Genomic DNA, 27,778 nt, shown 5'->3' with positions numbered 1-27,778 from the left:
TAAAAAACAAATCTGCGAATATCCTTTTAAAACCAATGCTAAACAAAACCAATCTGTAACAAAACTATTGAGAGTCACACAGAATCATGCCAGAAAATGAAAGCATACAGCTTTATCATCCTCCAACCCCACTTATTCAATATTTATAGGACAAACATTTATTGAGGCACTAGTATATACCGGTCACTGTATAAGGAGAAAGGAATGTGGGAATGAATAGAACGTAAGTCACATCCTGGCTTCTGCCAACAGTGTACTATAGCTTCTAATTTTAGCTGTAATTTACTTTTCCAAATTATGGAAAAATCTGCTTTCCTGAACAAGGTATTATTTTATTATATTTATTTATTTTGGAGGTATTTATTTATTTACTTATTTTTTACTCAAGTATAGTTGACTTACAATGTTACATTAGTTTCAGGTGTACACCATAGTAATTCAATATTTGTATAGCTTATACTCCAAACAAAGTTATTATAAAATATTGACTATATTCCCTGTGCTGTACATTACATCCTTGTAACTTACTTATTTTATACCTAGTAGTTTGTACCTTTTAACCCCCTTCACCTATTTAGCCTCTCCCCCAGCCCTCTCCCCCCTGGCAACCACTAGTTTGTTCTCTGTATCTGTGAGAGATTTCTGTTCTGTTTGTTTGCTTGTTTCATTTTTTAGATTTCACGTATTAGTGAAAACATACACTATTTGTCTTTTTCTGTCTGACTTATTTCCTGAGCAAGGTATCATTTTAAATTACTGAGGAATTTGATTTAGAGATATATTCAGAGATCTTATCCTTTAGAATAAGATACTTCTTGACAAAGCTTCCCTGAGAGCAACAATGATTCTAATACCTCAACAAAAGATGAAATCAAATCCCCTTAATTATTCTCATTTCTAGAAGGACTGTTTTAGCTGACAAATCCAGTCAACAATATTATGCACCGCCTGGAGACAGACCTAGGTAAAGAACAAAAATTAGAAGACATGTTTCCTACCCTGAGGAAATAAAATCTTGATGGAAAACCTAGAAATTCACAGAGGATGCCAAACTCCAGAAAGGAATGCAGCCCAGGAGGCAGATGCCCTGGCATTTTAAAATAAGCTTCTTTGTAAAAGTAAAACTGGGAAGAATCAAACTGTTGTGGGTACCATCAGTCATCTGTAGAGTCATTCTAAAAGCAAACCTACAAACAATGAAACAAAAACAGCTAAGTAAATGGGGGTTGAGAATACGTACTGATACCCAAGTTCAACGATAGAAATTATTAGTTATTTTAGCAAAATGAAGCCTTGGATCAGGAGGTAGTTTTGGCACCAGGAAACAAGGAAAATTATTTAATACAACACAAGAAAAACTCTGCAGGATTTGAATGAAAGTGCAACCTTTAAATGGAATAAATTTAAGCCTGTGAAAAGCTCATTACGATGTCCTTATTTCCTAATTTGCCCATGGATTGGTCACAATCAACACTACTGTTAAATTTCTTACTCAAAACCACAGAGAGATGAAAATCTCTCTCCTGAGCAAAAGGTGAAATGGCTTCTCACTGCCTGCTCCAAAAAACTCAAACCCCTTAGCAAGGCATTCGAGGCTCTTCACCAGAGTCCTGCTGACCTTCTCCCTCCTCCGGACTTGGGGAAGTCCTACTCCTCTGTCTAGTCCAAGACTCTAATGGGTTGGCCTGTCCTAGCCTGGATTTCTTACTCCCTCCTTTCTTCCGTTTAAAGCATTTACCACGCCTGGCCCGGGCATGATGAGGGCCTCAACTTACTCATTTCAGAAATTCCAGGCCAGCACCATACTTGGCACACTAACTGAGCAAAGATCTGTTGAACTGAACTGAAGGAAAGGTAGAGGCTAGAGATGTGACACTAGCAGAGTAGAAACGAAGAGTTTGAAGGCAGAGCTCTGACGTCTCTCGACTTAAGTGGGGCAAGTGGAGAATCAAAAACTAGGGTGAGAACTGCTCGGTTCCACAGTCAAAGAAGGGAGCAGAAGCCAGAGGCACACAGGGCTCGGCTGGGGGCCCCTCTTCTTGGTCTCGGTTCTAGGGCCGAGCCCACAGGGGGCACTCATCCACTCTAGGAATGAAGGGAAAATATTAAGGGGTTTAATAGTGCTGCATGACAAGAGAGACAATCAAAAAGGATGATGGCCAAGACACTAGATTTGGGGAATTCCCTGGCGGTTCAGTGGTTAGGACTTGTCTCTTTCACCACCTGGGCCTGGGTTCAATCCCTGGTAGGGGAACTAAGATCACGCAAGCCACACAGTGCGGCAAAAAACAAACAAAAAACCCACAAAAAACCAACACCAAAAAAGACACTAGATTTGGGCAGGAGGAAGTGATGAATAAAGGAGAAAGCTGCTTTAATGAGAAATAAGAGCAGGGGCCTTTAAACCACTGGAGGGCTCAATCTGAAAGAGAAATAAGTGTCTCAAGATATTTCTGAAGAATGGATGGTAGAGAGGAGCTGATGACTACTGAACTTTCTTCTGATCCAGGACCAATACTTTAGAAAGGCGGGAGTACTTTGAGAAGTACTTAAACAAGGAACAGAATAAACACCATGCTCACTCCTTGCTTGGCAAGGAGTTCAAGGCCATGCTCGATTGTACAGCAGCTAAAGCAGGCAGTCACCCCACTGAGTCCCCCCTTGAAGGCCGTGCCCTCCACTCATGCCTGATAGAACCACACTGCATGCTTTCACGTTCCGTGCTTTCCCTGCACGTGCCTTCACGTGCTTGCCCCAGCCTGGAATGCCGGGCCTTCTCGGCCTAGGCAAAGCCTCTCATCCAGGTCACAGTCATCTCCTAGGGGGGGTGCTTCTGTCCCCCCAGCCTGACTTCAGCTGGATTCTAGTGTCCCATGGTACACATTCCACAAGCTCTCATCTTGCTGACAGGTAGTCTCCCTTGCCCTGGCTGATCGATTCCTCATCACCCTCTTTCCGGTTGCCCCTGCACTGCACTCTCCAGCGTCGTCTGCCTCTCCTGAACTGTGAGCTTTTGGGACTCACTGCTGCATCCCCAGACCTGGCACAAAAGGAAGGTTTACTGAGCAAATGAGATTAAATTAGTGAGAATGAACTTTAAAAAACATCTTCTGAAGCCTTAGTCCAACTTTCCAATCTGCCACAGCACTGGATCACCTCCAAGCTCCTCTGAGCTGGAAGTGATGTCATGTCCTAGTGAGCCCGTGGGAGCTCTGGGAAGAGCAGGGAGGGCGGCAGGTCAGCAACAGAGTTCAAGAGAACAAGGCCAAGTCTCCATCCAACCACCCCCTAGTTGTCTAACCTCAGGCAAGTTCTTACTCAGGTCCAACTCCTCATCGAGAAACTCAGCGAAACTACCCACTTCCTACGGTTACTGGGAGGCTTAAATGAGAGAAAAAAATCATGGTTGTCATTGTCATCAACCACTGTATTCTGACAGAGGCACTCGGTAACTGTCACTTAAATGACTGAGTGATACCTGCTCATTTATGAAACTTTTCTGAAACATTCTGCATATTGCTTTACATATTGATAAAACCACTTCAAAAGGGATTTTGCTGTGATCCTAGATAGCTTCAGGAAATTGTTTTAAAACCAACAAAATCGGGACTTTCCTGGTGGCGCAGTGGTTAAGAATCCACCTGCCAATGCAGGGGAGATGAGTTCGATCCCTGGTCTGGGAAGATCCCACATGCTGCGGAGCAACTAAGCCCGTGAGCCACAACTACTGAGCCCGAGTGCCACAACTACTGAAGCTCACATGCCTAAAGCCTGTGCTCCGTGAGAGAAGCCACTGCAATGAGAAGCCCGCGCACTGCAACGAAGAGTAGTCCCCGCTCAATGCAACTAGAGAAAGCCCGCATGCAGCAATGAAGACCCAATGCAGCAAAAAATAAAATAAAATAAAATAAAATAATAAAAAATCCAACAAAATCCAACTCTTAGGAAAAGCACACCACAGACAGCAAGACTTTCCTTTGGCACTAGACAAAGCCAAGCTAAGCATGTTAACCCAGGAGCAGAGCTAAAACCTGCAAGCAGTCTAAGAACACAGACTGCCAGGCACCAAGTTGACTGGTATCTACAGAACCTCCTCAAGGGCGATGAAAAAGAAAATTTCAGCTCTGAAATTTTACTTCCCGGCTTTGGACTAATAGATCCTCTCATGCTAATGCTATCTGGCTTTAGGAAATTCCAAACCATAAATTCCTCTTCTGACCCCTTGCATTCTTTGATGGGCGTGCTGAAAGCTCAATGCTCTCTGACATGCATTAATGTACATAATTCTAGAGGTCTGTGTTTCCATATTTAGTATGCCAGAGGTACCAAGACGAGGGGCACACCATTCACTTGACAGTACATGCCTTGCCATTTGACTAAGTTTTAAGGATAGTCAAACTTATGTCATCATCTCCTTTTAATATTTGGAATTTAATCCATATTCCAGGTAAAGTCTGCAGAAATACTGGAGGAATGAAGAAAGTCATGCAAATTTTGACTAGTAGAAAATACCTAACAAGTCATATATGTAAAAATCAAATTTAAAAAATGTTCAGGGGCTTCCCTGGTGGCGCAGTGGTTGAGAATCTGCCTGCTAATGCAGGGGACACGGGTTCGAGCCCTGGTCTGGGAGGATCCCACATGCCACGGAGCAGCTCGGCCCGTGAGCCACAATTGCTGAGCCTGCGCGTCAGGAGCCTGTGCCCCGCGACGGGAGGGGCCGCGATAGAGAAAGGCCCGCGCACCGCGATGAAGAGCGGTCCCCGCACCGCGATGAAGAGTGGCCCCCGCTTGCCGCAACTGGAGAAGGCCCTCGCACGAACCGAAGACCCAACACAGCCAAAAATAAAAATAAATAAATAAATAAATAAATAAGAAAATCCTTTAAAAAAAAAAAAAATGTTCAGAGAAATCTTTTCTTCCTAAGGAAACCTATGGAGGCCCTAATTACAGTATCTGTTATGTTGCCCAAAGGCCAACCTCTAAATATACTCTTTTTAGTTTCAGGTTCACCACCGCATATGCCATATAGCTTACTCTTAACACATGTATAATAGTGACCATTCTCCATCATATTTTTACTTGTTATATGTAAAGTTTTTTTGCCCTAAAAACCTTATTATCATTCCCCAATGGTCATTTTCTATTACACTCAAGTTCTACAAACTAACGCCAAGTTGAGCTATGGTTTTATAGACCATGTAAAGGAAATATAGAAACAACCCTGGGACTTCTAAAACTTGATTTCCTTAGACTGAAAATGTAAACAGATCCTGAAACAACAAGGTCCTATGGCCCCAGATCAAATGTTTCATCTAGAGAAAAAAAAAACCCAACTATTTTCTGATTTTTATTTGTTCATTTCTAATTTTCTTTCTATATTAAGTAGGCAAAACAATGCTAATATGTGACCCTTGTGATTAATTTAAAATCCCTTATGCCCACAAACACAACTTAGGCTCAAAAATAATTTCCATTTGTCAGATTAACCATCTACTAGGTAAAATGATTCACGAAAATTGAAATAAATGACACTCTATCATCTCCACTCTTTTCGTTTTGTTTTTTTTTAAAGGTTTTTTTTAAAAATTATGTGTAACACAAAGTTATTTAAGTCAATAAAATTTTAAGGAATTTCACATGTTCTGATTCTTTCCACTGCCAATCACCTTAGTTCCTCCAAACTAATAATCTTCAAGATAAAATAGCCCTTTCAAAAAGAAGTTATCGGGCTTCCCTGGTGGCGCAGTGGTTGAGAATCTGCCTGCTAATGCAGGAAACACGGGTTCGAGCCCTGGTCTGGGAAGATCCCACATGCCGTGGAGCAACTAGGCCCGTGAGCCACAACTACTGAGCCTGCGCGTCTGGAGCCTGTGCTCCGCAACAAGAGAGGCCACGATAGTGAGAGGCCCGCGCACCGCGATGAAGAGTGGCCCCCACTTGCCACACTGGAGAAAGCCCTAGCACAGAAACGAAGACCCAACATAGCCATCATCAATCGATCAATCAATAAAGAAATCTTAAAAAAAAAAAAAAAAAAAGTTATCGTGTGAGTCAGCCCACAATTCTTTTAGTTAGGTTTCTTTGATCTCCAATGAAATATGGACGCACTTCAAATTCCCCACCTATAATCTTTGGGATCCATTTCCTCAAGCAATTTACTTTAGGACCATGTTTAGGGTCAGGCGATGGATCTGCCTGGTTCTGAATTTGACACCCTCTAAAAATGTATTAGGTTCAAATCATATTCACTCCTAAGCCATCACACCCTAGAACAGTACAGATCATTGGGATATGCCAATACCTAAGATAAAAAGTTTGTTAGGTTTTTCATAGTTTACTTGGCAGCTCTGTCTTGTAGTTCTTTCCCACAGATCTAACAGGTAGTTCTGAGTAAAGGAAACCACACAGTTAATCTATGAGGCGTCATCTCCACTCTTGAGAGTCCGACCTTTGGCACCCTTGGGAAGTGGTTAGAAATGTGGACTCCTGGGCCCCACTGAGACCTGCCACATCAGAACCTGTGCAGTAAGACTTCTGCAGAGATCTGCTGCAGGTCCAGCTAAGAGAAGCATTGCTCTAGAACGCTGCTGTCCAGAATTTTCTGCAATGATGGAAGTGTTCTCTACCTGCATTAATATGGTAGTCACTAGCCAAACATGGGTACTGAGCACTTGAGAGGTAGCTAGTGTCACTGAGGAACGAAATGTTTGATTTAATTTTATTTTTTAAAAACATTTATTTATATATTTATTTATTTAGGCTGTGTCTTAGTTTGACCCGTCTTAGCTGCGGCATGCGGGATCTTCGTTGCTGCACGCAGGATCTTTAGTTGCGGAAAGCGGACTTCTTAGTTATGTCATGCATGCAGGATCTAGTTCCCCGACCAGGGATTGAACCTGGGCCCCCTGCATTGGGAGTGCAGAGTCTTACCCACTGGACCACCAGGGAAGTCCCTGAATGTTTAATTAAATTAATTTATTTATTTTTGGCTGCGTTGGGTCTTTGTTGCTGCACACAGGCTTTCTCTAGTTGTGGTGAACAGGGGCTGCTCTTCGTTGTGGTGAGCAGGCTTCTCATTGCTGTGACTTCTTTAGCTGCGGAGCACGGGCTCTAGGCGTGCGGGCTTCAGTAGTTGCAGCACACGGGCTTAGTAGTTGAGGCACGTGGGCCTAGAGAGCACGGGCTTCAGTAGAGGTGCGTGGGCTCAGTTATTGCGGCGTGCAGGCTCTAGGGCATGTGGGCTTCAGTAGTTGTGGCTCGTGGGCTCTAGAACACAGGCTCAGTAGTTGTGTCGTACAGTCTTAGTTGCTCTGCAGCATGTGGGATCTTCCTGGACCAGGGATCAAACCCATGTCCTCTGCATTGGCAGGCGGATTCTTAACCACTGCGCCACCAGGGAAGTCCCCTGAATGTTTATTTTAATTCATTTTAATTTACAGAGACACATGGCAAGTGGCTACCACATTGGACAGTGTAGCTCTCTAGAGCATCTTCATGCCCTTGCAAGCAAAAGGTCAAGAACTGACCACAACAGCCAAATCTGCCAATCTGGCAGCACAACCCACCTGTCATTCCAACATGCAGAATGACTTGAAGGGCCCAGTCCTCTTCAGCTGCCTCTTCCAGAACATCAGGTCTGCACCCCAGGTCTCCAGGACGACACTGTTGACCATTCTGCTTCCTTTTAAAATCAGGTTTCCAAAACTCACCCCTCAGCCTTCCCAGCTCTAGAGTTTTCACACTGACTTGTTAGGAATCTCACTACTAGACAAACAAAGTGAGTCCACCACTGACGAGGGGCAGCTTCCAGGCCCCAGGACACCTGAAGCCTGAAGATTCTCAAAGGTGTGGTACACAAGCACACTGTCAGGGGGCATGGTTAGGAGGGGACCCAGAGATTGCACAGATTTTCAAAGGGGCCAATGATTCAAACACTGGTTAACAACTCTGGGAGGGGAGAAGAACTTTGGAACCTGAGAGTCCTGACAGACGAGCCCTCAACCCTAGTCTGATAACCTTACAAACCCTTCATAAAGGTATTCAAAAGAAGCAAAGGAAACAAATCTATGTAAACTTCAACATGTTGTAAAATTTATTATTATAAAAACTAAGGCTACACATGATAGAGTGACATACTCAGAAAATCCTTGGCAAACGAGAGAAAATTTCCTGCCTTCCGGTCCCATATAAGAAATGAATGAGAACGTGATCAGTGAAAGATCCAAATCAGAAAACACAAAACTGTCCCTCTCTAGGAAAGTTCAGGGTGTCACCAAAGAAGGTCAGAAGATCATTCAAGAAGACTGGTTATCTATCACACAGGAAACTTCCAGCTGACTGGGCTGAATTTCAACCAAGACAATGCATTCCAAACTCCCAGTGTCCCTCTACTATCTGTGTAGCCAGAAGGAAAAACAATACACAGTTCACTATTTGAAGACTATTCAGCTATAATAACAAAATGAATTACACACAAGCATGTGGAGCTGCCTTCCTAATAACGTAGAAAGAATCCAGGTTTAAGGAGAGTAGGTGTGCTTCCCTTCTTTAAACACACGGTGACAAAGCAGGTTGAGAAGGCCTCAAATCTGAGATGAAAAATTCTTTCTTGCTAGCCAGTTGAGCTAAATTGACTCCAGGGGCTCTTAAGGGGTCGCAGCGCACAGAGATGAAACCGTTCTCTCCTGTTTCAGAGAGGGGGCAAGGTCAGAAAGACCTCAACCAGTTGAAGTGAAGCCAAAGGCCAGTGAAGCCAAAGGCCTCACCCAGTTGGCTGATCAGGAAAGACACAATCTGCTTCCCTGCCCAAGCTGATAATCTACCAGGCAGCAAGGTTTACTGTGAGGAAAAGACCCACCCAAGCTGTGTTTTCTCCAGAGTGGAGTAAGTGGCCCGCCCACTTGAGGACTGAAGACTGGTGTCTGGACTTGGGTGACTTTTAGGGCCTTGAATTTATCTAAAGGCTACGCAAGGAGTGGGGCAGATGTGAAGCTTCCAAAGTCTCAAAATAAAAGCTCCAGGGATCTTTCTACCTCAGGAAGAAACCAGGAATCAGCTACCTAACAGCTATGTTGTAAGGCAAGTGTAATGACCCCCTGTTCAGTTTCTTAGCCTTAAAAGAAAAACGACTCTCTTTGAGAACAGCAAGAAGAGGTGACTGACTGCATTCCATTCTAAGCCTACCTAGGGGAGTCTAGAATCTCAAGAGATTGTTACAAGAAAAAAGTAGCAGCCTCGGGGCAGTGCAGGGTGACACATGCCTGAGGAAGGCCACATCTGAGCAGAGTTCGCTCCTTAAGCAGCTCCTGGCCTAGAACAGAAGGAACACAGGTAGCTCCACAAGCACCCAAAGCACTGCTTCTGTGGTTCCTGGGTGTGAAGAGCCCATTTTTCCCCTTCCCTAGCTCCTACCAATCCTTCCAGAATCTAAGTGCCACAAAATTTCACTGAACGCTAGGTAACAGGCATTGTGCACAGCCCTGGGAATACAAAGGAAAGTACAACAATGCCCTTGCTCTCAGACTGGCTTAGCGAAGAAGGCATCACAGAAGGGCACCCTCTCCTGGCCCAGCTCTTTTGTGCCAGGAATTACCTCTACTCAGCACACTGCTATTATGATGACTGTTTATGAGTTAGTCTCCCACACACCTTCCTTCTGAATGAGCTCTGAAAAGGCAGAGAACATCTTAGCCATCTTGGTTTCTGTAGCACCTAGCACAATGCTCCAGTGGTGTACAGTGGGGTTATGTGTGTGTGACACTCTTAACTTTCCAGATAGAGGCCGTGAAACTGTGGAAAGAGTCGACATTCCACAAGAAGCAAAGGCAAGAAAGTTTGAAGAATAAATGCCTGCCATGTCCACCTTTTACTTGCCTCCTCCTTTCCTGGGGCTGCTGTTCACCTGGCTTTGTAACCCCTCCTCACTAGAAGGTTCTAGGCACTGCACAGTCCACACCACTACACCCTGGTCCCATCCACAGGGACCATCCCTTACCCCCAAACGAGTCCCATTCAACAAGACCTCATCCTCCAAAAGAACGTCATTCTGTGCTTTGCTACCTTCTAATAATTCAAGCAGGCCCCAAACACAATGGGCTGCCTTGTGAAGCACATTTTACCAATCCTGGCTCACTGACAAGTGGTGGGTGGAGGTTAAGTGGGACACGTGGTCTTAAAACCACTGTGATTTTCCCACTGCAACTGAAATAAAATCCAAACTCTTTCCTGAGACTTGGCCCCATGTGATCCTGGTTCCAGACTCTCTCTGCTGTACTGGGGACTTTCAGTCCCTGGCTCTGCATTCTTCCTGCCCTTTCCCACCTTCGGGACTCTGAAGGTGCTGTGCCCTCTCCTGGCTTCCCACAGCTTGCCAACTCTTTACTTACAGCTTTTAGCACAACTTATACTTAGTTTTGCTACTTACTTTCCCTCCCTCAAACCATGAGCTTGAGATCAGTGACTATGTCAGCACCCAGCTCCGTGCCCCGCACATAGTGCCTAATAAATATTCACCAAATTAATAAAAAAGGGGGTCCTCCGTCCCCATCCAGCTCCCCCACTAACCTTTTTTCTGGATGCTTCCCGAATCAAATCACACCATCTCTTCATTCCCGAGTCCCATTTCCCACAACTCATTCTCCATTACCTGCCCCCAGAACTTCCCATCCTCATAAATACCACTGATCCATTTAGTTGTCCATCCTTCACAAATCCCGTGTGCACCCATCTCTCAGCCCTTACACCCCCCAACACTCCTCTTTCCCCTTACATCCATAAACCCTGAAACCACCTTTCACCATAAACCTCTCCATCCACAAACTCCCCTTAAACCCATCCCTCTCACCCCAAGATGAGCTCCTAAAACCCAGCACCCACAGCTTAGCGCCATAAGCCCCCTTTCAATCCGTTCCATTTTAACTCCAAACATCCCTTCGGCCTCAGAACCCCCCTTCAGTCCTCCTCAAACCCCCCGCCCCCCCATCTGCCCTCTCCCTCTCCGCCCAGACTCACCACCCCATCTCTCACCCTGCACCCTCCTCGCCCCTCACGCCCCCAGCCGCCCCGGCCCTGGCCCCTCGGCCCGCCCCCTTCACTGAAGCGACTTTGGGTGGCCCCCGCCGAGCCCGCACCAGCACCTGGCCTGCACCTCGTCTAGGCTCTGGTCGGTGATGGCCATGATCTGCAGGACGTCGTCCGTGTCGGAGCCCGGTGGGGGCCGGGGCGGTGAGCGGCGCGGGGCAGGGGGGCGGCGGCGCGGGGCGTCCATGAGCGGCGAGGCCTGGCAGGCGCTCAACCAAGGAGCAGCCGAGCCTGGAGAGCTCACGCGGACGTCGTAGCCAACTGCCGCCGTCTGTGCGCCTACCACGCGCGCCCCCGGGCCCCGCCCCCCTCCGCCTACGGCCAACCGCCGCCAGCCAGGCGACCGCGCCCCGCCCAGGGACACGCCCTACTATCTCCGTCAGCCAACCGCCGCCGCGCGGGCCGCCGTGCCTCGCCCACAGGCACGCCCCTAACAGCCCCTCCTATCTGCCTAGGACTCTGTTGGGGGTTGCTGAGGCAACGGCGCTTTCTACCCCCACCCTCCTCTAGCCGGAGAGGGCAAGGCCGGCTTTGCTGTGCCTCAGAGACCCCACCTCCCACATCTCCACCTCCCTCAACCATTCCTGCTCAGAGACACTTTACACCGCACACGTCCTTAGAACGCCCCCTTCTAAGAGAGCCCGCACATCTCCTCAGAGTCCCCACTCCTCAGGGACCTCACTTCTCAGAGCCAGTCCCCCCCTCAGACCCCACTCTTCCTCACAGGCTCCCATGTCTCAGAGCCTCCCACTCCTCAGGGACCTACACATCTCAGAGTCTTAACTTCTCAGAGCACTGCACTCTTCCTCCAAGCCACCCCTTGCTTCTCAGACCCTCCCTAGCCTCTCAGAACCCCTCAACACCCCTACCCCCATCCATCTCCAGAAGCCCGAAGCCCCAGACGCCTGCTCCCCTCAGCCTCAGTGCCAGCAGGTGGGTCACTTGGGCTCCCGGCCTCCCGGTTCCCCCTCCCCCCACCTCTAATATTCCATAGGGGGTAAGGGTATGTGTGGTGATGGTGGTTGGAAGGTCAAAACTGAGAGATTTTCTCAGTTGCAGAAATCACTTCTATTCACCTTTCAAGGTCCAGCTTAAGAGTGACCTTGCTTTATTCATTCTTTTGCTCTACAGCATTCCGCTAGCACGTGAAGGATGCTTTCTGAGGACCTACCCTGTGATGCACCCTCAAATCAGAGCGAGTCTTCACAGGCCTTTGTTTCTAGCTGTTAGGAGTCCTGCCATCAGAGGATTCTTGTGCGAGAGAAAAGGATTTATTCTTGGACATAAATCACTTCTCCAAAGTCATGGGACCTCCTAGAGCCTGTTTGCACTGGGGACAGACTCCAGACCAGGCTCATAAAGGGACCTCAACCTCCTGGGAACCCTTCAGGACAGTGCCCATCTTCTTCCCATTGCTGCTGGAGAGGAAATGCAAACACCGACTGGTCTGATTAGATTCGGGCACTCCAAAGGGAATGGAAATGAATGATGTAGGCTAGTGTAAGAACAACCTGGAAAGCTCCTTGATGAAGGAAACCTGACACTTGGCCCCAGTAACAGGAAGTACTAGAACATGTGGGGACCATGGAGAGCTGGTACCCTGTACAAAAGGTCAGCCACTAGTGCAGCACCACACAGGAGATCTGAAAAGTAGTGGGTAACTTTGGCATCCTTCAGAGAACAGTGGTGGGGGGACGGGTTGAGAGCTTCAGGGACCATCTGAGACAAAAACCTTAAGTCACCTGGTGGAGAGGAGAGACCTACAGAGAGGGAAAAACTGATGGGACAAGATCCCAAAGGAGACCAGAAGAGTGTGGGTTAGAACCTGGAAGATGCTGATGCAAGAGCAGCCAGCTCAGAGCAGGTGAAACAGAGCTACCTTTGGAGACCATCAGGGGTTCCCACCCCATAGGAATGGTTGGCTGCCTTGGCACCCAAAGTGATACTTTTGTCCAAAAGGCCTAGAGCCCCCTGGAGACAAGGACTATGTACCCACCCACGTGGCTGAAGGTGCTGGCCTAGGTCATCACTTCCGAGATTCAGGCCCCAGGCTCAAGGAGCCACATTGCCTACCTTGAACCCTGGAGAAGTACTTAGCACCCCAATTTGTTCTTGCCTCCTCACAGAGCTGTTGTAGGGCAGGGAGAGTTTTCCCAAAGGGAAACTCAGCCCCATTTAATGTAGAAAGATCTACACGTTTTTGGTTCTTTGGCAATGCATGCTTTAGTAGTTTAAGAATTCAGCCTCTGATGGGAGGCCTGGGTTCAAATTCTGGCTAGGTATGTAAGCAGAGAGAATCCAGATCCTGGTTTACTCCGTGTCTAGCAGAGTGCCTCTGTGTATCTGAGAGGGGACTCATCATGGGTCTGGCACATCTGAGACCATAGGGTGAAGTGGGGAAAGCCAGGCTGAGCTTTTGACCAACTCCGGACTTTGTGGAAATCCGAAGTCCTTTCCTCAGGGGCCTCTCTAGTCCCTCGATGTATCTCTGTGCCCTTTGGAAACTATGTAACCATGGGCCAAATTTCAATCTCTCTGAGCCACTGTCCTTACATGAAAATATATATAATACCTATGCCACAAGATGCAGGTGGTGATTAAATAATGCACCTAAAATGCTTATCAGTGTGCCAGGCACATCAGAGAAGCTTGAGAAATGGCAACTCTAAAATCCTGCATGCTGGTCCATGGACCCCACTACCCCAAGCCCACAGGTGTGTATGTAGGTGATGGAGTGGGCAGTGGGATGGACACACCTGACTATTAACAATCTGGACTCAGACAAAGGGGCAGGCAGGTGAGAGAAGCCTCACACAGGCCAGAGACTACTCTGGGCTCCAGAGGATGGAGACAGAGAGGCAGGTGGCAAGATGAAGGCAGGGAAAGAGGTGGAGGAGACAGAAGCAAAAGGGAACAACAAGAGAGATGGAGCAATAGCCATGCAGAGACCAAAGGGGAATGGGAACAGGGCCCAGGAGATGCCATGTTGCAGGATCCCAGCTCAGCCTGAGCTGAGATAGACAACTCTGGGACACAGGGACAGACAGATTAAGCTTACAACAGAAAAGGCTTTGGAGACCTCAGAGCGGAAAGGTTTACTCCTTATATTACACCCTCCTTGTAGACCCCCTTAATTGTTATGGGGATAGGCAAGACCACTGGAGGCTGCAAGAGGCCATAAACCTTTCCCAGCTCATGCTCAGCACTCCTCAGTCTGTGCCCCTTAACAATCAGCCTCAGGCAGATGGGGCACCCATGGTCCATCCTTGTTACCCTGTTGCACTGGGCAGCGTGGCCTGAGGGGGCCCTCATCTCTCCCACCTTTACTACCCATGCCACCATGGACAAGGAAGCAGTCCACAGGGCTTGCCAGGCATGTGCAGTAAAAACAGAAAAGTGTCCGTTAAAAAGCCCCGCAACCTGAGATGACTGAAGAGCCAGATTCCTGCACCCCATTCAACTCTCTCCCAGGCGCTTAGATGACCCCAACCCACAGGCCCTGAGATAGGCACAGTTGTCTGCCTGGGTAGGGCTGGCAGTGGTTTCATTCCAAGCCAGACTGAGGGTCTGCCTTTAAGTCTGGCCCGCAGATTGGGTAGAGCCAGGCGCACCCACAAGTGGCCAGGGGTAGAGCTCTGGCATTTGCTGTACCCTGCTGAAGTCCAAGGTTAGCTAAAGGGTGGAGTCCACCAGGGAATGGCCATTCTCAGGAAGCATGATGCGAGTGCTAGTGCCTGTCTGGGTGGAGGGTGTGTAGCGAACAGACTCGTGGGTGGACCGGCGAAGGCACAGACAGCAGAGGAGGTGGCGGAAGGTGCGGCGCATCTCAGCATCTCGGCATGAGTACACCACGGCGTTGACCAGCGAGTTGGCCTCGGCTAAGAGTAGGAAATATTTCTCCACAGCCAGGACGTTGCAGGACTTGCAGCCCAGACCATCCAGAAGCAGCACCACCTGGCCCGGTGTCCAGCAGACCACAAACGCCCCTGCGGGATGGAGCCTGATGTGAGCAGGGCCAGCTGTTGCAATGGCTCAGAACTGGAGTAGTCTCCAGAGCTTGGGCGACAGCTGTGCAGTTTGTAGGGAAGAGCTGCCTGTCTTGCTGCCTTTGCAGCATGATGGGGCAGCACTGCTAAGAGGGGAAACCTTTCTCTGACTGTCTGCCAGAGGGAAGCCTTTCCTAACTGGTACACAGTGGACAGGACCCTGGACATTTCTACATGGAGATTTGTTCTTTGGGGGAAAGGTCACTGTGGGACCGACCGATTACTCAGTGGGGGAAAAGGAACGATTAGGAAGAGTTGCTCTTTGTTTCTTGGCGGTGGTGTGTGCACCTCCCCTGCTCAGACCATTCTACATTCAACCGCCAGACCTCATTACTCCTGGCTAAGAACTCTTAAGGGCTTCCCATGGAACTCAGAACAAAATATGACTCCTGTCTGTGCCTTTTGAGGCTGTGCTGACCTTCTCTTCCTGCGGACCAGTCACGTGGGCCTTCTCCCCTCTTTGGAGACACTGGGCTGGTCCTGTTTGGGGCTGTCACCTTCTGTTCCCTCTGCTTGGAACTCTTGCCTTGCCTCTGCTCAGGTAGCACCTCCTTGGAGAACATTCCCCACCCAAATCATCCCCTCCCATCATGCTCTATCAGTCTTGCAGGAGTTGGGAAGCAGGGTGCCACTCACCCAGGATGATGACAACAGTCTTGACCAGGCTGAGCGTGGTTTCACGGTAGTGGGGGTGGCAGCTGACATGCTCTGCCATGCGCTGCACCCGCCGCCTCACATAGAAGAAAATGCGAGTGTAGACAGCCACCATGAGCAGGAAGACGAGCAGGCTGGACAGGGCCCAGACGGCCAGGTAGGAGCGGCTGAGCAGGGGGGCCATGCGCGAGCAGCGGTCCAGGGCACAGAGGCAGTGCCAGGAGTGGGCGGGCAGCAGCCCCAGGCCCAGCGCGGCCACCCACACGCCCACGATGAGCATGATGACCCGGCCTCGGGGCAGGCGGCTGTGCAGCTGCACGGCCATCACACTGCGGTGCCGCTCCACGGCGATGGCCAGAAGTGTGGCCACGGACGCCGTCAGGCTCGTGTCCAACAGGCCCTGCCGCAAGAACCAGCCCTGAAGTGAGAGCCGGGCTGTGCGCGGGCCTGTGTGGAACATGAGGAAGAGGTAGGCTACACCGGCAAAGAGGTCAGCTGCGGCCAGGTTGCCAAGCAGGTAGTAAATGGGCTGGTGGAAGCGACGGTTGGAGGCGATGGCCGCGATGACCAGCAGGTTGGTCAGCAGCACCAGCACGCTGACAGTCAGCCCCAGGGCCACCACAACCACATCTTTGGGCCGCCAGTGGGAGCTGAGCTCCTTGCCGCTGTTATTGTAGAAGAAGCCGATGGTCTCATTGTAGTAGCACTGGCCCATGGTGACCATCTGGGGGCACAGAGGGAAAGGTCAGTACAGAAGGTCCTTGTTGGAAGGACACAGGAGGAAGCAGCAGCCAGAGGGAGGGTTAGGACAGGAAGGGCAAGGGTCTCAAACTCACATGCGTGAGGTCAAAGTGGTGGTGGTAGGGACCAGCGTGACCTGGAAAAGCAAGCTCCGTGAGTTCGGGGGTGGGGTGGGGCAGTTGTTGCTTAATTACTAATAAATTAGACTCTTAGAAAGGTATCTCCCAAATCAAACGACTGGGGGGTTTTATTTTTAACCTAAAGAATCAAAACAAAACTCATTTGCCCACGCGGCGCCAACCTGTGACCAATCTGTGTGTGTGTGTGGGGGGGGGGGTTGGTTAGGGCAGGACAAAGGGGTGTGGGCTGTGAAAGCAGGCAAGGGAGGGTCAGTTTGGTGTTGGGGTCAGTGCAGGGAGCGGAGCCAAGGGGGCGTGTGTGCGCAGGGTGGGGCCACTGCTAGGACCTTGCAGGAGGTCGGTGTTGGGACATGGAAGTGACTCGGGCAATTAGATTGGGGGCAGTGAGGCAGCCCCGTAAGTTGGGCGGCGGGCTTTGGGCGCGAGCGCTCCCGAAGCAGGCGGGGCATCGGGCCGTTCCGAGTGGGACAAAAGGGGCGGTCAGGAAGGCGGCAGCAGGCCGGGCCTCTGGGGGCCCCCAGGTTGGGGGAGGAAGAGGAAGAGGTAGGAGAGGAGGGGGCGGCGCCCGGGCCCCGCAGCACGTGCCGCGCCCTCCCCAGGCCCCGCGGGTCTCACCTGAGCCGCCCGTCACGCCGCAGACAGGGTGGCCTCGCGCCCAAGACCCATGACCGGGCGACGAAGGCTGGAGCAGAAGAGCGTCTGGGTGCGCCTGGCGGGAGCGGCCAAGAGAGGGCTGGAGGCGGGGTCCCGCCACCCCGCCCCCGCCGCAGCGCCCCGCCCCCACCACCTGGGGGAGCCGCGCCCCGCCCGGTCCCCACCACCTGGAGGAACCTCTCTTCTGCTGCCGCGGCGGGGACAGGGTCGCCCGGAACTGCAGCTCCCCTATTTCCTCTCCGCCTCGCGTCTCCTCGGTCGCCCCTCTCCACTTCCGGCGCGGGACCCCCACCCCGAGTCCCCGCACACCTCACGCGGCCGCAGTTTTGGGCCTTCGCGGGGCTCACTCGCTGCCCGAGATTTCCCGCCGTGACCTGGCGCCGCCCGGGCCCACCTCCGGGTGGTCTCAGGGTCGGCGCCCCTGCCCCGGCCCCACCCCGCCCGCTCCCTCGTGTCCAATCCGTCGCCGAGTTCTAAGCCACGCCCCGATCCGACCCGGCTCCCACCGCCGCGACCCCAGCCCCTCCTCGGCTATGCAGGCCTAGAGCTACCGCACGCCCCGGCCTCCCTAGCCCCGCCGACCTCTCTGGCCCCAGCTGACTCTCCGGCCGCACTCAGGTTTCTCGAAATCCCGCCCCCGGCAGCGCTGTTCCCTGCCCGGCCCACGCCTGTGGCGGCCCTGGACTCCCACGGCCCAGAGCACACAGCCCCATTGTCTCGGTTATCTGCACTTAGTTATGTTTGTTTGATTGTGCAGGACCGGATCGCACGCTGAGCTCCGGGAGGGCCGGCCCTGTGTGACTCAGCCAGGTGCCCAGGCCCAGCCTCTACTGCATGCAGGTGCTCAGGGGTGTTCTGAGATGAAAGAAAGGGGGCTTTGGTTTCCCTGGTCGGTAAAATGGGGCGAAAGGATGCTGCCTCACCGACCTCTCCCCTGTCACCCTTCCCTGGCAAAGAAAGACACTCAAGGGTATAAAGGACACAGTTTATTCAGAGGCCACCAGACCCCAGGCAGGATGTTGAGTCTGGGTTGCCCACACCCTCCAATATATCTGGTCACTTGGGATCAGCTAAGGAGGCAGACAGAGATGGGGGAGTGGCAACAACCAAAGTAGCAAAAAGCACCCCTATCCCACCGGTCAGAGACTAGGGTGGACCTCAAGGATCCCATGATCTGTATTGATCCTGAGTGACCTTTGAACCTGAGTGGCCCTGTCGCTTGACATTGACCTGTGTCTAGTAGGGGGGGGGGGATCCTGGTACATTGCTGCTGAAGGGGTTTTAGTTCTCCCCTAGGCCATGTAGTCTTTCCCCATAGGAACTCTCCAGACGCCCCAACATTGAACTCCTGGGATGTTGGGCCCATCTTCTCAGTCCTGGGCTTCTTGGTCAGAGTGCTGGGATAGTCAGAAATGGTCCTCAGCTTCCTCAGGCTGGGTGCCTGGGCAGCAGGTGGCCTTGGGCACAGACTCGTTGTGCAGCTTGGAGAGTAGCCGGGCTGTCTCCTGCGTGATCTCAAAATGCTTGGGCAGTGGGGTGCGGCGCAGAGGGCTGCCCTCACGGGAGGTGGCGGCAGGGCCGGGTCTTGGCCTCCGCAAGCTCCCTTGGGGCACTGATGTGACAGGGGTCTCCTCGCACAGTTTGGAAGCCACCAGGGCCAAGCAGGACAGCTGGTGGGTGACAGGCCGTACACCCCCCCGGGGATACTTCACTGGCTGGCGGCTGAAGTGGCCACGGGACTGTGTCCCCAGGGGTGAGTCCTCAGGGCCTTGGCTGGACACTGTGGGATAGGGTGGTCAATGCTGAGCACGCTTAAGTCCTCTGGATACACCCCCCCATTGTCATCACTCAGCCAAGCTACCCCAAGGCAGGGGCAACTCCAGAACCCCTGGGCTACCCCACAACGCACTCACCTTCCTCTCCCTCATTTTTGGTGTCTTTGGTTACTTCCTCTTCCTGGTCCCTCTGTAGAGTTGGAATCTGCAAGAAGAAACCCAAGAATGCGACCTCCAGCAATAAAATGCCAGTTCTTCGAGAGACTCGTAGACATGCAAAAGTTCCCTTGCAGTTTTGGTATCTGGGGAGAGATGATGCCCTTGAGAGTGTACTGCTTGTCCTCCTGTGAAGAGCAGTGTCATTAATCTCAACTGTGGGCTCTGTGAGGGCAGGAATGCCTTTGTTCAACAGAGGACCAGCCCAGAAAGTGACAGCCTTCTCTGCATTAGGAATGCGTGAACTACCGGTCTTCATCCTGCTCTACTTTCTGCAATTTCAGGCCTGCTTTTTAGCTTACCTGAATATCTTTTAGTTCATGCTTTAGCTAAATGCTAATAGCAGTTGGAATTCTTTCTCTGTGTCCCAGGCACTTTCTGAGGTATTCCAGTTCTCAGAGTCCCACACCTCACCAGCAGCAGCTTTCCCAGCTCTGGGGTGCTGCAGGGGAGATCCTAGCTCTCGGGAATGGTGAGTGTATCAGGATCTGAGGGTCAGGAAGCCTCCCCTAAGAGTCTCATCTGTAAATGGTTTTCATTAACAGTATTTACCTCTTAGGGCAATTACTATGCAAGCACCCCTGCATTGTAGGCGTGCAGTCAATGGAGGTTTGCACACCCCTCTTTGGCCTCACTTCCTTCCACCTTCCCCTCACTCATTCATTACAGCATGGGGCTGTGCCCTGAACACACCAGGCATGGTCCCACCTCAGGGCCTTTGTACTGGCTGTTCCCTTTGCCTGGAACACCCTTCCCCTGATCTCCACCTGGCTTACTCCCCCCTCACATCCCTCCAGTCTTTGCTCAAACCCATCTTCTCCATGAGACCCACTCACAGCATCCTGTTTACTGCTACAAACTGCCCACCACCTCTCACCTTGGTGCCCTTGATGTCCCCTACTTCACCCTACCCTTTCTTTTTTCTATAGTATTCATCACCTTGTAACATCCTGTATAACTGACTTTGTATCATATTTCTTGTTTATTGTTGGTTTCTTTCCCACTAGAAGGTAGGCAACCAAGAGGATGGAATCTTTGAATATTTTGCTAACTGATGGCTAGAAAAATGCCTAGAACAACGCTTGGCACATAGTAGGTGTTCAATAAATATTCTGTTGAAGGAATGAATGGTACTCATATTAATATTTCTGCAAGGCTCTACCCTGTTGTTACTCCATTATTTCCCACCACTCCATTCCTTACCTTTCCTTTCAGAATGAGTGCAGGGTAAATAAGGAAAGGAGAAAGGGAATGAAATAGAAAATTTTCAAGGGAAAGGAAGGAAGGAAGACAGGAGAGAGAGTGAGAGGATTAAATTGAGAGAAGGCTCTCCCCATGTCTGTGGGCCCAGCAGGTTCCTACCTCTGTGGGTGTGGTCTCAGGATGCTTCTCCAGGGCACTAAGGGGCATGGTGTCTGGGTTGGGGTCCGAGGCTAGGAATATGGGCAGGGCATCCAGGGCAGGTTGTGAGTGTGGTGGCTGGGGGCTGGTTGGGAGGGTCGTAGGGGGTGGGCTGGGGTCTCGGGGCAGGGGCTCAGTGGCCAGGAGGAGGTCATCAATCCCGAAGATCTGCTCATAGTGTACAATGAGGAACTCGATGAGCTGGGCCTGGTGCACGGAGTCTAGCAGGCAGGTGACAGGGCCGGCGCTGGCTACCCCTGGACCGTCCGGCAGCCGCAACAGTGTCGGCCCAAACACAATGCCCAGGTTGTTGGCAGACATCTTGTTCTCCTCATACTGTGCAGCCACCCTGGGGACAGTGTGAGGAGAAGGGTCAGGGCACAGAGGGTATGGTTATTGGTCATCGGGTAGGATCTGCAAGCCAGGCTAGTGGCGACTTGCCCAAGTCATGGGTAAGTGGTCCCAGTCATTGTGTACGACCAGGAGCCACATGCCTGGTGATGGGGGTCAGGGGTCAGCATCCAAAGTCAGGAGTCATGTATTAAGTTTCAGAGCTCAGAAAACACATTCAAAGGTCAGAGGTCAGTGTCAGGGGTCAGTGGTCACATGTCCAAGGAAGGAGTCCTGGATCCATGCCTCAGGTCAGAAGTCACGTGTCAAGGTCAAGGACAGTGCACACCTGAATAGATGGGCCACCAGGTGCCGCAGGGTGTTGTAGTTAGAGTCAGGCAGCTGCACCAAGAGGGTCTTCAGCGAGCGGATAACCTCAGGGCTGGGGCTGGGGGTCCCAGGGTCGTGCCCAGGGTCTGCATGCAGGGTCTTAGCCAGAGAGATGAAGGCGTCGTAGAGGTGGAAGGGGACCACGGGGTCAGTGAGCTGGGGGTGGAATGGCAGGGGGGGACATGGGTGTGGGTGGGCTGCAGAGGGTCCTCAGTCTGAGCCCACCCGGCCTCTGACTCCTGAGCTGCTGAGCACCCACCTCCTGGAGGAATCGCTTGAGAACACTCGAGACATCGTGAGGTGAGTTCCCTGACAGGTCAACCAATGCTCGGCCGTTCTCAAAAGCCTGGCATAGCCGTTCCACGCGGACCCGGGACCCGCTGACCCTATAAATGCCCTGAAGGGCAGGGGTGGGAAGTTGGACAGCTGGCTTGCAATCTGGCCATTGAGAGGGCTGGGTCACTCACTCTTGGGGGTGGTCAAGGGTCAAGGGTCAAGGCGGCACCTGCACACTCAGGGCGCGCTGTTCTATCTCGGTGGTGCACCTGGTGATCACAAGGGGCACCTCCTCCGGGAAGTCCCTGGGCAGTTGTAGGAAGTTGACCCCAAAGAGGGGGGTCCGGGCTGGGAGCCGCTTATGTCCGCAAAGGATCAGTAGAGTCTCGAGGCAGCGCTTGTGGCAGGTCAGAAAGCACTGAGGGAAAGGTCACAGGGTCAGGGAGGTCATCGGGGGTCACTGGGGGAAGAGAGGGTCATAGGGATCCTGAGGGAGCAGGGGCAGGGGGCTCATAGGAGATCATCAGATCAGGGCAGGTCCCAGGGGTGGGAAGGTCTTAGGGATCTCAGGTCAGAGAGATGCCTGGGGTCAGAGAGGTCACTGGGGTTCAGCAGAGGTCATTAGGTCATCGGCCCAGGCCACACCTCCTCGCACTCGGTTCCGCTGACCATGAAAGCCTCGCACTCTCGGCACTTGGCTGGGCCCCGCAGCCGCCGCAGCCGGTGGGTCTGGGCCGCATTGGACAGTGTCCACTTCTTGAACGGGGTGCCTGGCCCGTTCTCCAGCCCATCTCCCAGGTCTGCAGGGAGACAGGGTCAGGAGTGCCTAGTCCACCCCCACCCCACCCCTACCTGCTTCCAGCCTCACCAGGGTCTCGCTCCTCAAAGTCATCTGAAGATTCGGTGCCTATAGATGAGACCTTCACCAGCCGCCTCGTGCCAGAGCCTGGAGTCAGAGGGTTACAGAGGTTGGGGGTCACAGAGGTCATGGGGAGGCTCCAAGGCTAAGGAAACATTCCTGGTTTTCAGCCTTCCAAAACCACCCACAGATGCCCTTGGGGAAAGGGTCAGAGGTCAGGAGGGGGTGGGTCAGACAGGTCAGGAGTTAGGGGTTGAAGAACCTGGGGGGTGGTTCAGAAGTTGGATCAAGAGAACGGGTCAGAGGTTGAGAAAATAGGTCAGGGTTGCACGGTAGGTCAGAGGTCAAAGAATGGGTTTGAGATTGAGGGTCAGAGCCTGGCCAGGGGCTGAAGGATGGTCCCACCTGGGCTGGAAGTGGGAGAGTCCTGGGACCGAGACTCGCTGCCACCACCCATGCTGTCCACATCACTGGCCAGAGTGGGGCCCAGAGTTCCTAGGAGGGGACAGGTCAGTTAGGTAGGGCCTCCTGCCCCAGCACCACTCCTGCCTGCCCTTCACGGCACTCACCCTGCCAGCCTGTGCCAGTGTCCTCCCAAGGGCCCGGCTCAGCTGCACTCTCATCCAGCGGTGGAGGTGGGGCTCCAGAGAGCTTCTTTCTTGTGTCCAGAGGGGAACTGAAAGGAGAGGTTTGAGGGCTCTGATAACCAGGAAACTGGCCTGGGATGACATCACCCTGGCATCCCGTTTAGGCCCCAACTCCAAGTACTTGGGTCTGCAAGCCCTTATGGCCATGAGCATCGTGGCCCCCAGTGCAGTAACCTCAAATTCCCAAGTCTCCCACGACTGGGACAACCCCACCCACCCGCTTGGCTCCTACCTGACCCCGCTCCTGGGGACCCACCTGTGCGTGAACTCCTGGAAAGAGAAGGCTGGTGGCGGGGGCGGCGGGGCGTCGGGCCGCAGCGCCCTCACGAACTCCTGATATCGCTGGCCCGGCTCAAAGGGCGCGCAGCACTCGGCCAGGGCGGCGAAGGCGCGGGGGCCGCGTTCTGCCTGAGCCCCTCGCAGCCCGAACAATCCCAGGGTCACCTGTGGGGCGGAGGCCTCGGGTGAGAGAGGGGCTGGGACTGGGAGCCTGGGGCGTGGCCTGACCCTGAGAGATACCAGCTCGGTCCAGGCTTGGGGGCGGGGCCGGGCAGTGGGAGGCGGCTTAGGGACAGGAGCGTGCAGCTGGGGTTGGGGGTGTGGTTAGAACCAGGGTGGGTCATCTTGGGGGTAGGACCCCCTGGGAGGGGGCCGAGGGGGAAGTGCAGTCAGGGTCTGGGGGCGGGAACTGGCTGTCCAGCGAGAAGGAGCGGGTCCTGGTGCCCTGGAGGCGGTTTAGGGGCAGGGGGCGCCCAACCGGGGCGAATGAGTGTGGTGGGCAGCCGTCGGGTTAGGGCCTCACCCGCCTCAGCACTTCGTCCCCCTGCAGCACCAGTTTGCGCACGTGTGATACGATCCGCTGCTTGGCGGCCTCCAGGTCCTGCTGCCGCACATTGGCCTCGCGGACGCAGGCCTGGTACAGCGCCTCGGCCTCCTGCGCCTGGAGGGACCAACGCAGGGAGCGTGTGTGGGACAGATCGTGGGACCGGGGGCGCCGAAGCACAGGGGGGCACGGGGCCGAGTCCCCACCTTGGCCTGGGCCTCCTCTCGAGAGCGCCGCCGCCGCTCCTGCTGCTTGTTGGGTCCCGGCTGGGCCTGGGGGGCCGGGTCTTCGGGGGACGCCTGGGAGCGCACCCGGAGGTCCTCGCTGCGCTGCGCATACTGGAGCTGGGCCCGCCGCAGTGCCTGCACCGCCTCGTTCTGTGGGCGGAGGAGGGACGCGGTCACTGCTTCTTCATCTCCTCCCCCAGCCCGCTTCCCCAGGCCCCACCCTAGACCTTACCATCCGCTTCTGTTCTTTCATCCACTGCTCTTTAAACTCCTTCCGCCACTTCTCAATCTCAGTCCGTTTGGCAGCCAGGGGCTGGGAAGGATGGAGAATGGGGATGCTGCCTCAGGGCTACTCGATCATTCCATTCACTGGGGTCACATGTCTTTCATCCTCTGGACTCTTTTCTGGGTCTGCACCCTCTCTCCTGGGTCTTCTCACCCAGAAGACCTCTGCCCTCCCCCAGCCCGGTGTCTCCAGAAGGAGTCTCAGTGGTCACCTCCATCCTTTGTGCCTGGACGCAAAGATGCCAAGGCTCTCTTCCTGGGCACACTTGGCACCTCGCCCCGTGGCCCGCAGAAGAACAAAAGCACGGTTTTGCAATAGCACAGGAAGCCTGGTTCGAATCTCTGCTGGGTAACCTTGGGCAAGTTCCTCAGCATCCCTGGGTCTCAGCTTCCTCATCAGCAAATGGTGCTGATGGTAACGGTGCCTTCCTCCAGGTGGCTGTGGATGGAATAATGCATGAAGGGCCCCCTCACCTGGTAGTAGTCTCTTTTCTGCTGGGCCACTGTCTCCATGGCCAGGGCTCCCAGGCTGAGGTCGTGCTCCAGAAACAGGGTGTAGATGTACTGCAGTGGCATGTGGCTCTGAGGGTGGGGAGAGGCCGTCTGGTGTTGGAGAATGCTAAGGATCTAGGGGTATCTGGCTGGGATTCTGGAGGGATTGGGCTCTGGGGGGGGGGGTGTGCTCATGGCTACCTGCTGGTGGATGGACACCTTTCCAGCCTCAGCAATCTTCATGATGTTTTTGGCAAACTCCAGCTCTGGGGGCAGACAGCAGGAGTCTGAGTCAGGCAGAGTGTGAGCGCTGCAGGGTCTGGGCAGGGCCTGGGACCCGGTAGGAGGGGTCCTCACCATGGCTGGCTCTCTTCTCAGTCCAGGCCAGCAGCTCCTTGGCGTAGCGGCTCCAGGTCTTAGCATACTCCAGGGCTGCATCCACACCCCCCTTGGTCCGAATGAGCCGCAAGTCCAGTTCCTCCCCTGGGGCAGACGGTTGGACCTCTGACCTCTGAACCCTCCCGTGGAAGCCTTCCCTGAGCCCTCAAACCAGACCAGTGGACCCTGTTCTACACCCTATGGCTTCCGCAAACACCCCCTTGTTTTCATTTGTCCAGGTTGTTTTACACTGATTCTCCACTCAGACTGGGGGCTCCCTGAGTACAGGGGTTCAGATCTGTTGTGTGCACTGCCGTGTCCCTGGTGCATGGAACAGGCAGTTGATGACGGAAGGACTCCTTTCGGCCCCCCCCCCCACTCCCCTGGCCTCAAAGCCCCTCTACCTGTAAGGGGTGCAGGATCCTCTGGGGAGGGACCACTCCAACGGTTGGTTTCACTCGTCTGAGGGGGAGGGAGACAGCATTCAGGAACAAGCAGGGCAGGGGCTCCACCTTCCTCAGACCCCCTCGTCCGAGGTCCCCTCCTCCCTGTCCCCTTGGTCCCATCCCTCACCAAAGTGGCTGTGGGGGTCTTGTCAGGTTCTGGGTCTCCTGAAAGCACAGGGTCTCCAGCCAGCATCTCAAGGGTCCTGGGAGGTAAGGGTGTCAGGATGCCACCCTCCACCCAGTCTGTCCCACCTAGGGGTGCTGGGGGCCCCAGGGCAGTTTGGGGATGGTCCTAGATATCACCTCCGTGACATCTATTGTATCTGGGAGTCCTGAGGGATGGGGCTTTAGGGGGGAAAGTAGGTGAGCTTTTTATTATGGGACTTGAGATAGAATTTGAAGGATCCCAGGTAACTTTGGGGTTCAGAGTGGGATTATAAAGCTCTCAAATGTTTTAAGGGGTCACAAGGGTCACAAGAAGGATACGTGGGGGCCCTAGTATCACTTCGGCGATTTCAGGTGGATTTGGGGGGTTGAATTTTGGTATATTCAGGTGTTTTGAGGATCCAGAAGTTGCAGGTTCCTAATGGGGTTTCAGGCACCTAAATGGTTAGGGATTTGGGGGATCCTGGTGGAATTTGGGGTTACTCAGGCACAGACTCACACGTTCCCGAGTGAGATCTCGAGGTTGTCCAGGCTCCGGAAGATATCACTGTACCTCTTCCTGCTCTCAGGAGCTGAGGGTAGCCCTTGGGGAGGGGAGTATCACACATGGGCCAGCGGAAGCCTCCCTCCACCCACCGCACTTTGGCAGGTTGTTTGGAGGGTCGGGGCGGGGGTGGGGTGGGGTGGAGAGAGAGAGAGAGAGAAAAGAGAGGGAGGGAAAGGGAAGAGAGAGAGAGTTCTGTTCCCATGGGGAGAATAGGATGGTGTGGGTGTCTGAGCTGGGATGGAGGGAGTGTGGGCTTGGGTGGGGCCCGACTTGGGACAGGCAGATGGACTCAGGCACAACCCAACACAGAGACAGCTGCTTAGAGGAGCAGAGACACCCACACATGCATGGGCCCAGAAGCAAAGCGACAAAACAGACGTCCTAGATACAACCACACTGTCTCCCGGGACAGAGCCGGCTTGACAATGGAACCACATGGACCTCAGCCCAGACAGATGGAAATACACGTGGGACAGAACGGCACATGGCCTGCCACAGAAACACACACAGGCAGCCTGAAACCACAAGAGGCATAAAGACCAAATGACAATCAATATGCAAAGCAGAGACACAAAGACAGGCGGAAACGAAGTCGGACCTTGCCACATTTCTGTCGCAGGCACCACTTCTAGGGCGCCCAGATCAGCATGTTCCCCTCCCCGGGCAATGGAGTAGCCGGGTGGGGATCCTGCCGCGTTGCCCTCTCCATCAGCGGTCGTGACACCCTGCCCCCATCACAAATATCAGAAGCAGAAGCGGCCACTTCCCCTTCCTGGGCCCCCTCCCCCAGGCATCCGGGGTGAAGACTGCAAAGGGGGAGGGGGGATCAGGGACTGGTGTCCCGGGCCCCCCTCAGCTTGGGGGTTCCCACAGTGGAGCATCCCCGTGTCCTTCCCATTCAGAAACTCCTCTCCCGGCTCTCTGGACGGAGAGGGATAGGCGGGGCCCCTCATTGATTTAGGAAGTAGGATACTGTCGGGGGAGGCCCCTCTCTGATCCCGTATCCCGGACCGCCTACCCGGCTCTGTTGAGTCCATGGTCCGGCCCTAGGATCGCTCGGCTGGGACGGGGATTGGGATGGAATCGCGCGCCGGCGCCGGCGGGGCCCAGCCCCGATTTCCTGCCGCGGCCGCCGCTGCCCGGGTTCCGCGTCGCCCCGCCTCGCGGAGGCCCCGCCCCCAACCACGCCTCTGCTGGTCGGCCA

The 27,778-nt window shown here is 53.3% G+C and overlaps 3 protein-coding genes and 1 non-coding gene across 6 annotated transcripts in view; all 4 read right to left on the bottom strand.

Annotated features, from left to right (window-relative positions):
• Positions 1-11,269, bottom strand: part of PBX4 (PBX homeobox 4) — a 50,039-nt gene extending 38,770 nt beyond the window's left edge. Inside the window, 1 exon segment of the mRNA XM_057538364.1 lies at positions 11,139-11,269. Coding sequence (XP_057394347.1) covers positions 11,139-11,269 — 131 coding nt within the window.
• TRNAG-CCC (transfer RNA glycine (anticodon CCC)) lies at positions 6,879-6,951 on the bottom strand. Its single transcript has one exon. It is a non-coding gene; the product is annotated as a tRNA-Gly (tRNA).
• Positions 11,270-14,447: 3,178 nt separating the features above from the next.
• Positions 14,448-17,348, bottom strand: LPAR2 (lysophosphatidic acid receptor 2). The gene is made up of 3 exons (XM_057541262.1): positions 17,279-17,348; positions 15,765-16,506; positions 14,448-15,068 (listed from the first exon to the last, which is right to left on the bottom strand). The coding sequence occupies exons 2-3, from the start codon at positions 16,504-16,506 to the stop codon at positions 14,755-14,757; spliced, it is 1,056 nt and encodes a 351-aa protein (XP_057397245.1). The 5' UTR covers positions 17,279-17,348; the 3' UTR covers positions 14,448-14,754.
• A 948-nt stretch (positions 17,349-18,296) lies between these two features.
• On the bottom strand, positions 18,297-27,729 carry GMIP (GEM interacting protein). 3 transcript variants are annotated; one of them, XM_057541749.1, is made up of 21 exons: positions 27,593-27,729; positions 26,527-26,599; positions 25,990-26,065; positions 25,821-25,878; positions 25,396-25,521; positions 25,240-25,304; positions 25,021-25,128; positions 24,494-24,574; positions 24,241-24,411; positions 24,014-24,151; positions 23,468-23,655; positions 23,134-23,240; positions 22,970-23,059; positions 22,574-22,651; positions 22,351-22,505; positions 21,935-22,123; positions 21,689-21,826; positions 21,389-21,585; positions 20,671-21,058; positions 19,231-19,297; positions 18,297-19,097 (listed from the first exon to the last, which is right to left on the bottom strand). In XM_057541749.1, the coding sequence occupies exons 1-21, from the start codon at positions 27,609-27,611 to the stop codon at positions 18,724-18,726; spliced, it is 2,886 nt and encodes a 961-aa protein (XP_057397732.1). In that variant the 5' UTR covers positions 27,612-27,729; the 3' UTR covers positions 18,297-18,723. The 3 variants fall into 3 exon arrangements, with proteins under 3 accessions (XP_057397732.1, XP_007195462.1, XP_007195461.2); XM_007195400.3 differs by having other exon boundaries at positions 26,527-26,611; positions 27,593-27,725; XM_007195399.3 differs by having other exon boundaries at positions 26,529-26,667; positions 27,593-27,709.
• Between the last annotated feature and the right edge of the window lie 49 nt (positions 27,730-27,778).

The sequence above is a fragment of the Balaenoptera acutorostrata genome, chromosome 2 (genome assembly GCF_949987535.1).
Source record: "Balaenoptera acutorostrata chromosome 2, mBalAcu1.1, whole genome shotgun sequence".
Lineage (NCBI taxonomy): Eukaryota > Metazoa > Chordata > Mammalia > Artiodactyla > Balaenopteridae > Balaenoptera > Balaenoptera acutorostrata.
The sequence above is the reverse complement of the archived record's forward strand: the minus strand, read 5'-3'. Positions and strand labels throughout refer to the sequence as shown.

Coding starts and splice junctions, on each gene's coding strand:
- GMIP (XM_007195399.3), bottom strand. Junction 25,522..25,820: donor GGATCCTGCACCCCTTACAG/GTAGAGGGGCTT, acceptor CGTCTGCCCCAG/GGGAGGAACTGGACTTGCGG. Junction 23,656..24,013: donor GGGACGAAGTGCTGAGGCGG/GTGAGGCCCTAA, acceptor TCCGCCCCACAG/GTGACCCTGGGATTGTTCGG.
- LPAR2 (XM_057541262.1), bottom strand. CDS start 16,506: ATGGTCACCATGGGCCAGTGCTACTACAATGAGACCATCGGCTTCTTC. Junction 15,069..15,764: donor GACTGTTGTCATCATCCTGG/GTGAGTGGCACC, acceptor TCCATCCCGCAG/GGGCGTTTGTGGTCTGCTGG.